General features: G+C 53.3%; 1 protein-coding gene across 3 annotated transcripts in view; it reads right to left on the bottom strand.

Annotated features, from left to right (window-relative positions):
* NCAN (neurocan) overlaps nucleotides 1-9,862 on the bottom strand; it is a 28,006-nt gene that overhangs the window by 2,740 nt on the left and 15,404 nt on the right. For 2 of the 3 annotated variants that reach the window (XM_082379924.1, XM_082379923.1), the window contains exons 7-11: nucleotides 9,105-9,701; nucleotides 7,447-8,907; nucleotides 3,470-3,586; nucleotides 2,368-2,481; nucleotides 872-1,030 (exon numbers count right to left, since the gene is read on the bottom strand). In XM_082379924.1, the coding sequence (XP_082236050.1) occupies nucleotides 872-1,030; nucleotides 2,368-2,481; nucleotides 3,470-3,586; nucleotides 7,447-8,907; nucleotides 9,105-9,701 (2,448 nt within the window). The remainder of the gene's footprint in view (nucleotides 1-871; nucleotides 1,031-2,367; nucleotides 2,482-3,469; nucleotides 3,587-7,446; nucleotides 8,908-9,104; nucleotides 9,702-9,862) is intronic. The other variant, XM_082379925.1, reaches the window with a different exon arrangement.

Consider the following 9,862-nt stretch of genomic DNA (forward strand, 5'->3'; position numbering starts at 1 on the left):
TTCCCTAGCAGGCTGAGGCTCTGGCTGCCCTCATACTTGGGGAGTGGGGTTGAGGCATGGAAAGGGCCGGGATTAGGCTCCTGGCCTTGTCACAATTTGTGGCTTAAACAAAAGGCCAGAGGAAACAATAAAGACAAGTCAGATCTTTGCAGAAATGAGAGAGTAGGGGCTAAGAGAGCCAGCGAGCAAGGCTGGGCAGGGCAGGCAGGTGAATCTAAATGAGCCAATCAGTCACTGAGGAGGGAGGAAGCAGCTGGATGCATGTGCGTTTGATTACATAGAGGAAAAAAGCCAGTGAACCAGGGAATGAACAAATTAAAGAATTAACAGGGGATGGGATGGGGAAAATGTGAATAAATAAATGGATGAAAAAGGGCAGAAGGAATAATGAGTAAATCAATAAATGCCGGATTTAATTTATGGGACACCCGTCTTTCTCTAAATCTCTGCTCCTCCCTCATTTCATCCCCCGCACCACAGATGCTTCTCCATCACCCTCTGTTCCCTGGCCCTGTTTTAACTGTCATCAGTGCCCTGAGAACCAGCTAAATTTTAGGATAGACTTATTTAATTAGATATTTACTTGTTTGACTATATCCTCTTCAAGAACGTCACTCCCTAAGGACAGGACAATGTGTGTCTCTGTGCCTGAAACAGTGCCTGGCACATAGCAGGTGCTCAGTAAATAGTTGGAGAATGAATGAAGTGAATGAATGAACTGACAAGTGAATAAATAGACACTTGAATTAATAAGTGGTCAGGGCTTGCATTAATGAACATAGCTTCAGAAAGGTAGCGTCTTCAGGACCCTGGGGGGATGCCCTGACAAAGGGACTGTAAAGGCCACCCCTGCCCACCCCAGAGTCCCTACTGTTAATGAAGCCGTGTTCTTCGGGTGAGTGGATGCTGGTCAGGTGGCCGGCTCGACGGCGGCAGTCCCTCTCGGCATCCTCCCATGCCCGCCGATGGGCGAAGTAGCGGTAGCAGTGGCCCTGAAACTTGTGCCAGCCATGGTCACAGCCCTCTGTGTCTGGGAGGTGGAAAGGGAGCATGAAGGGGGCTGGCCTCAAGCCGAGGCCTGCCTTGCCAGCCATGAGCACACCAGCCCACCAGAGAGAGGGCCCAATCCAAGGTCACTGTGGGGCTAAATCAACCCTCTCCCTGGGCCCATCCCCCAGCCCCCACTCTGTCCCCCCACCTTTTCACCTCCCTCCTCCCATATTCACTTCTTTTCTCTGTTGCAGGAAGAGATTCAGCTGGAAGATCATTACACCCATCCCCCCTTATCCCAACTCTAATGTCTCATTCTCTGATCTGGCCACATCCTGGGACCTCAGGAAATGGTCTCAGGAAAGCCTAAAATTTCCCTCCTGGGGAAAAACTCAAATAGACATTTCTCCCAAAAAGATATACAAATGGCCAACAAGCACATGAAAAGATGCTCAACAACGTGAATCATTAGGAAACACAAATCAGAATCACAATGGGATACCACCTCATACCCACTAGGATGGCTATAATTTTTTTTAAAAAAGAAAATAATAAGCTCTGGCAAGGATATGGAGAAATTGGAACCCTCGTGCATTGCTGGTGGGAATGTAAAATGGTGTAGCCCCTGTGGAAAACAGTCTGGCAACTCCTCAAAAAGTTAAACACGGAATTACCACATGACCCAGCCATTCTACTCCTGGGTACACCAAAAAGAATGGGGAAAAAACAAAAAGAATGGAAAACAGGTATTGAAACAAAAACGTGTACATGAACATTCATAGCAGCACTATGCACATTAGCCACAAGGGGGAAACAACCCAAAGGTCCATCAAGTGATGAATGGATAAACAAAATGTGGCCCATCCAATGGAATACGATTCAGCCATAAAAAGGAATGAAGCACTGACACGTGCTACAATGTGGATGAACCCTGAAAAACATCATGCTGAGTGAAAGAAGCCAGATACAAAAAGACACAGAGCGTATGACTACATTTATATGAAACATATAAAATAGGCAAATCCATAGAGACAGAAAGTAGATTAGTGGTTGCCAGGGGCTGGAGGGGAGGAATGGGGAGTGATGGCTAATGGGGACAGGATTTCCTTTGGGGCTGATGAAAATGTCTTGGAACTAGCTAGAGGTGGTGGTTGCACAACATTGTGAATGTACTGAATGCCACTGAATTGTACACTCTAAAAAGGTTAATTCTATGTTATGTGAATTTTATCTCAAGAAAATTATTCGCCTCCTGCCTGTCTGACTCACGGCCATGGAACCAGAGGCAGAGACCTGGAGCTCCATATGTGGGAAGCTTGTGGTCCAGCACCCAACCCTGCTCCTGGTACTGTTTCTGGGGTCTTGGCAGAGACTCACCTTTCTCACAGAGGCTGCCCCCGTAGCTGGGGAGGCAAAGGCAGACGAAGGCGTTGACCTCGTCGATGCAGGTGCCTCCATTCTCACAGGGGCTGGAGATGCAGTCATCTATATCTGGAGGGGAAGGTGGGGCTGAGTCAGAGGTCAGCCTCCCCGTGGCTCCCAGTCCCCATGGAGAACCAGGCAGAAGATGCGGTCATGACCCTACCATCTATCCCAGACCTGAGTACAACAGCGGTGGTCTGCACTGATGGCCCAATGACTCTGGAGGTCAAGGGGGTGGAACCTCACACAACTGATGTGAATTAGCATCAATGAGAGGAGATGCCACTGGGCTGGCTGAAAGCCAGAGTGTGCAGGACATTCCCCCTGACTCCAGAACAGTGAAGGTGGGTCTGGCAAACAGACCCATAGAATGTCGAAGCTGAAGGGTCTTCAGAATGTGGAGCACTTACAAGGATTTGCACAGAATCACGAAGTTGTCTGTAGGTACAGAGAGCAATCAGTTGAGCACCTCTTCTCCCAGTCCCTGTGTAGATAGTGCCTGAGGCATGCGTGATGCCAGGCAAGTCACTTGCCCTCTCTGAGACTCAGTTTCTTTTTTCTTGCAAAGTGGTGATGATAATAGCACCTCCACAGCGGTGGTTGTGAGTAGAGTCAATGGAAGAGCTCAAGAAATTGTATCATTTATAATTGTTATCATTTCATAATTTGTCATATTTCTTGTGTTGGGCTTTGGGGCTAGCTTCCAACAGTTCTAGTGGTGGTGCCTATACCCCTGCCCACCCAGGAGAGGGTAGGCGATCCCCTGGGGCCCTTTGCTGGTGGGAGTCTGAGCCTTACCATCCCTTTGTCTTCCCCTTCCCCACCCTTGCCTTGTAATAATGGGAGGCAGCACACCAGAGCCTCAGCCCTGAGGATGAAACCTCAGATGGTTGTTGCTGAGGCTGATTTACTGGAGCCAAGGAGTGAGGGAGGGGAAGGGAGCATCTGAAGCCAGCATTTCGTGATCCCTGATCCTCATGGGGATGACTGCTGGGATAGACTCCAGGGCTCTGAGTCAAACAAGTCTGTGTTCAGATCCTGAGTCTGGGGTACTCACCGATCTCACAGTTCTCTCCAGCAAAGCCCTGGTCACAGCTACAGCCGTACATGGTGCCATTGGCTTTACAGGTGCCCCCATGCAGGCAAGGGTTGTTCTCACAGGGATCCGAGGGGACTGCAGGATGGACAGGAGTACGGGAAGGAGTCAGACCACCAAGTCTGCCTCGCAGGGAATCCAGACCTCAGACCCCTAAAGGCCCTCTCATTTCACCCCTCTCTGTGGAGTCCCCTCTATAATTTCCCAATAACTGATTGCCAACTTCCTCTCACATGCCCCTGTGATGAGCTTACTCTTTTCAGGAACTGCCCAAAGCACCTGTGGGATGCCCTGGCTATGGCAAAGTCCTTCCTTGGAGTGAACTAGAATGGGATTCCTGCAGCTTCTCTTAGGAAGTCTTCTCACAGAACATGGTTTAAGTGCCCTCCTTGACTTATCCCCATTTTTCTAGAAATACCCAACTGGTCATTGTGCTTCTCATACTTTGGAGCAAAGAAGTGGACATAGGTTCTAGATGGGGTATGAAAGGCACTGGGACCAGTGGGAACCATCACTTCCTTCATCCTTGTGGCTCAACCTCTTCTGATGCAACCTCAGTGGTTACAGTGTGGAGTAGTGGTGGATTATAGCAGTAATAACCATAGGCTGTGCAGTCAGAGAGGCTGGTTCAATTCCTGCCTCTGCCACTCACTAGGGAACCCTGGGCAAATTACTTCTGTGAATTTCAGTTGCCTCATTTACAAAATGAAAATAAAAATAGCTCATCCTGCTCTCCCAATCCTGACCATAATGCCATGACTGGCTCTCTGTATATCAGCCTGGGGCCTCTTGAGGGGTCTCAACATTGCTTAACACGGACAGGGCATCCAGGGGGAGTCGAATGTGAGGCCCTGTCCACCTCTCTCATTCCTCAGCGTGGTTTCCCTGGAGGCAGGAGGGTCACCCCTCCCCATCTCAGGGGCTCAGAGGCCTTGGTGGGTGGTTTCTGGACCACCCTGGAGTCTTGGAGGGGCAGAGCAAGAACCCCCATGTACCCCAGATGACCCCTATCCCTTGTCAGGACAGTGTCAACCCTTCCACTGCAAGATACTAGAACCGAGACCCAGAGAAGGGCAGGGCCTAGCTCAAAGCCACTCAGCAGGACAGTACAAGAGCCAAGACTGGCCAATGGGGCTCTGGAAGCCCAGTTTAAGGCCCTCTCTCCAGGCCCTATAACCTAGAATTTGTTTCTGTTTTGTCCTGGTCTGGAGGCCCACAAGAAACTGAGACAATGACAAGCCGTCACCTCCTCCCTGATCTTCTGGACTCCGCCTTCACCCTTAACAGGTTGTTCTCCCCACAGCTGCCAGAGGGAGCCCATGTAAACCTGAGTCAGGTCATGTCCCTCCTCTGCCTAGACTCCTCCATGGCTCCCCATTGCCCTCATAGGAAAAGCCAAAATCCTTACCTCAGCCCACAGGGCCCCGTGCAATGTTCCCCAATATCTCCCTGCCGGATCCTCCTCTCCCTCCTTCACTTACTCCGCTCCAGCCACGCTGACCCTGCTGTTCCTCCTACACACCAAGCACGGTCCTGCCTCAGGGCCTTTGTACAAGCTATTCCGTCTGCCTGAACTGCTTTTCCCCCAGATCTCTGCATGGCTCCTCTCTCACCTCCTTCAGGCTTGCTCAAATTCATCCTAACCCCCCTTCCAAAACCAAAACCCACCCACTGGCATCCCTCATCCTTTGCTTTACTTTTCTCTTTTGTCTTTATTACTTTCTAACCTCCAATATAATTTATTAGGACCATCGTTTCTTATCCATGCCTCCCCCCAGAGCAGTGATGTTCCACATGGCAGCCACGCACAGCTATTTAAGTTTAAATTAATTAAAATGGAATAAAAGTTAAAACGCAGTTCCTCAGTCACAGTAGCCACATTTCAAGTGCTCAGTAGCCACCAATAGCTTGTTGCTATTGTATTAGACTGCATAGCTCGAGAACATTTCCATCATTGGGAAAGTTCTAGAGCATTGCTCTAGAATGTCAGCTTCCAGAGGACAAGGGACTCGGTCTCAACATGGTGCCTGGAATACAGCAAGCACTCAATAGTTGCTTGCTAACTGCATAAAGGTAGCTGCTGGCCTGCCCGCAGTGACTGAAGCCTGTCCCTGGGGCAGTGGCGTGTACCACCACGGATGGCCAGAGAGGCCTGTGGCTATGTCTGTGCCTGGTGCCACCCTGGCACGTGCGGGCACATGCGTGGGGCTGCCAGGCGCCGGGACGTGTAAGCCCCACCAGGTGCCCTGAGCTGCTGACACCTGCCCACAGACTGGCAGTGACTCAGTCGCTTGCTGGTGCTGCATTTATTTTTGGCTTCATTAGCATTTCTGCTGCAAGCAGTAGGTGAGTAGGCGCCCAGGTCTCCCCCAGAACTGGCTGCCTCCCTCCACCCCGGCTGCCCATGGCTTGAGTCTGGAGCCGAAAAAACCAACAAAGTCCAAGACAGATCCAGCCGTGGCCCTGGGGGCTCCTCTCAACACACTTTCCTTAGCACCCTTCTTTGTGGTTTCCCTCCCACCTGACCACTCCTTCTCTAGTTCCTTTGGCCTTGGGCAAGCTTACCCCCTCCCCAAGACCTCAGGGCGTTTTGTTTTGTTTTATGTCAATGAAATAAGCATCTTAGAGCCCAGTGATTGAGACAGAGACTGTTGTCAGCCTGGATTCAAACGTTATCCTTGACACTCCCCAGCTGCATGACTGCACAAGTCACTTGACTTCCCTGTGCCTCAGTATCCCCATCTGTAAAGTTAGGATCGTACTAGAACTTGTTCCTCAAGGACATTAAAAAGATTAACCAAGATGATTCCAGTAAAGTGCTCAGACCAACCCAAGCACAAAGGCAGTCACCAATAAGCATAAGCCTTTATTGATGCAAGTGCCCCTGCCCAGGGTCCACCTGCCTCCTGGGCATCTAAGAAAAGAAGATGCAGCCCCAGACACAACCCAGAGATGACAGGGTGGGTGATGAAACCCTGCATCCGCTGTTTCCATCACCACGACACTTTGTCTTCAAAAAAAAGGAGCAAGTGTAAAACCAATCGTGTTAATAAGAGTGTTTTGCAACTCAGAAAAAGTGTGTCTTTTAATTAGCTGCTGCTGCTTTTTTTTTTTTTTTTTTTTATGCTCACTTGACAGAAAGAATAGCTCAATATGGCAGGACCTAAAAAATAAAGGGCTGGAATTTGCAGGCTGAGTTATGGGCAGACCTGGCCCCAGGAGAACAGGGTGATGGCTTTCTCTGGACTCCACTGGGCATAGAGCAACCAAGGCACATGTGGATTTGGGTGCCAACTGAGGTCTGATCACTGACTAGCTGGTAGTGACATACCTCCCTGAGCCTCAGTTTGCTGTCTACAAAATGGGGGTGATGCATCCCACCACGCCCACCCCTTCCCAGCACCCACTTTACCTGTGGCTTGAGGCCCCCCACATTTTGCACCACTGAATTCCAGCTGCAATTCAACACTTGTCCAGGAAGGCCTCCCTGCCATGCCTCCTCCCTCCGGCCCCACCCCAGGGGGGTTGCCTGTAACCAGCTCTGTCTTCCCCAGACTGAGGCATCGCTGAAGGCAGGACCCCAACATCACACAACACTGTCAGCTGAGAGTGGTCATGAACATGATTTGCTGACTGTACTCATCCTCCAAAACCAAATTCCGCCCAACACCTCATCATTGCCTCATTACTCGCTGTGCATAAAACACATCAAACGCAGCTTCACCTCCTGGCCTTTGCCCAGGCTAGTGCCTCTGCCAGGAATACGCTTTCTGTAATTCAACTCTGCCTAATGAGCTCCCGCCTTCAACATCATCCCCTGCTAGAAACCTACCCAGGCACCCAAGAACAATCCTTCCTCCCAGCTCTGGCCTACCCCAGCCCCTGGTTCCTGAGCGCAAACACAGTGACCTGGATGAGACCACGAGCTTCCAACTCACCCTCCTCTGCACTCCCATTTGCAGGGGTTCCTGGCAGGGCTGGCTCCTCTCCACTTGCTGCCTCCTCCCAGAAGCTCTCCACACCTGGGCTCCCCGCCAGGACCTCCAGCTCAAACTCCTCTGGGCCCAGGGAGGCAGGCAGCAGGGTGCTGGGGGAGTCCCACGGCACTATAGGCTCCCCCGAGGAAACTGAAATGGGCTTGTCCTCGCTGGCTGCTGTCGGTGTCCAAGGAGGAAGAGCGGGCTCCCCTGAGGGGCTGCCCTCATGTGGAGGCTCCAAGCCTCTCAGGGTGCCCTGGGTCACCATCTGGCCCTCCGGCTCTGGATGGGGTTGGGAGCTTGAGGAGGCCATTGTGGACATGGCCAGGACCCCAACCTTGTCCCCCAGGTCCAGGGACATGAGGGACATCACCACACTTGTATCCACAGCCACTTGAGGGCTCAAGGTGGGGCTTCCATCTCCCTCAACCACGTGGGATCCAGGTTCCCAATTCCCACCAGCATCGCTGGTGTCTAGTGTGCCCATGGAATCCATGGGACCCACTGTGGCTCCTCCATCTGTAGCAGCCGAAGGCTCCAAATGTGGGGTGACCTTGGGCATCAAGGAGACCCCAGGGACCCCCAAGAGCACAGATGGGGAATGGGGGTCTAGCCCTTCACTGTGCAGTGACGGCCACATGCCCTGTGCCTCGTCCATGTTGGCCTGCAAGCTGGAAGTGGGGGTCTCTGCTGTGTTGAAGACCCCAGACTCAGACCCCAAGATGCCTCTGGCTCCCATGGGCTCAGTGGCAGTCTCAGTGGGAGTGACGGCTGCCACCACATTCCCATCCACAGAAGCCTGTGGGTTGGATCTGGGGTGCTCAGCTTTGCTGAGCCCAGTAGGGCTGGTCCCCCCAGTTTTTCCGAAGTCTGCTCTGAAGGAGTTAGGACCAGCTCCAGCTTGTGTGTCTGTGGCTGCCTGCAAAGGAGCTGTAGGACCTCCTTCGCCATGGCTGCTGAGTGTCGGGGATGTGGCCTCTCCACCTTGTCCCGTCAGGCCCAAGGAGGCGGGCAGGGAATACACTTCTGGATGGATGGGATCCTGGGGGCTGGCCTCGATCTCTGAGGCAGGGGAGGGTGGGGCAGCGGCCATGGCTTCACTATACCCCTTTACCTCACTGGCATCGGCGGGGAGGGGCGTAGGGTGTGACAGGAGCCACAGTTTGGGGGCACGAAGCATGGCCATGACAGGGAGGTCTGGAGAAATGACTGTGGGAGAAGCCTCCCAGCGGGCTGTGCTGGGGCCCTTCAAGGGGTTGGGAGCCAAGGCAGTGGCCTCCGAGGAGGACCAGGGCAGGTCGGGGGTGGCTGGCCTCACACTGGGGCCCTTGGCTTCCTCTAGTTCCAGGCCAAGGGTGATGGGTGGGACCATGGTTGGGGGCCACAGCCAGGGCTCTGGGGGGCTCGTGCCACCAGGGGAACCTGAAACAATATCAACAGTAATTATAATTATCTCTCAGCAGCTCCTTCTGTTGATTGTCTCCTTGGCTCCAGGCCGGAGGAAGAGGGGTCTTCTGAGGCTTGGTGAGGCCAGGGCACCCAACTGTGATTCGGAGCCTCCTCCCCTGTCCCCCTGACATCCCCAGGCAGGTCCCATCTCCCCCTTGGACCCCACTCACCAGCTCCAGGCACATCCACCTCATTGGTCAGCACAGCCCAGGGGCTTTGGCTCCGGCCACTCCCCAAGGCGTCAGTGGCTCCTGTGGCCAGCGGAGGCTCCACGTAATTCCCAGCAACCTCTGGGGTGGGGGGCTGGACGCTGGCCTGGAGCACCCCCTTCAGCCCTCGCTGGGGTTCCTGTTGCTGGAAGTGGCGCCCGTTCAACCCTTTAAAGCGCCCCCTCCTCCTGGGCATGGTGCTGGCTGGGGTTGCCTCTGTGTGCATGCCCACCGCAGGGCCTGCCTCCACGTTGCTGGGGGCGGGGGACACCGTGCTCAGCCACACCTCCTCAGCCTCCAGAGCAGGCCTTGAGGCTAGTGTGAGGCCCCCAGTGGCAGGACTGGGGGTCTCTTGAGACTCCTGCTTCTCTGCCAAGATCAGAGGTTCTTCTTCCCCACTGGACACCAGAGGCTCCTGGAAGTCTGGGGTGACTACCTCCTCCTCCTCCAGGCTGGGCTCCAGTTCTTGGGCGGGGGGCCCTTCTGCTGACAGAATCTCCCCCTCATCCCCAGACGACGGCGTCTCTGGGTTTCCATGTAGTGATGTAGGGTGATGAGCTGTGGGAGAAAGCAGAAGAGGTTGTGTTAGGCCCAGGGGCTGGCTGGGAAGTTCTGCCTGAAGTCTACCCACATTCCAGCATGCTACAGCAGAGATCTTCTATGTATCTCTGTCTCTCTGCACCCCTCTGTCTCTCTGGGTTGTTTCTGGGATCCCCCCT

The sequence above is a fragment of the Balaenoptera borealis genome (assembly GCF_965194805.1).
Source record: "Balaenoptera borealis genome assembly, chromosome: 2".
Classification (NCBI taxonomy): Eukaryota; Metazoa; Chordata; class Mammalia; order Artiodactyla; family Balaenopteridae; genus Balaenoptera; species Balaenoptera borealis.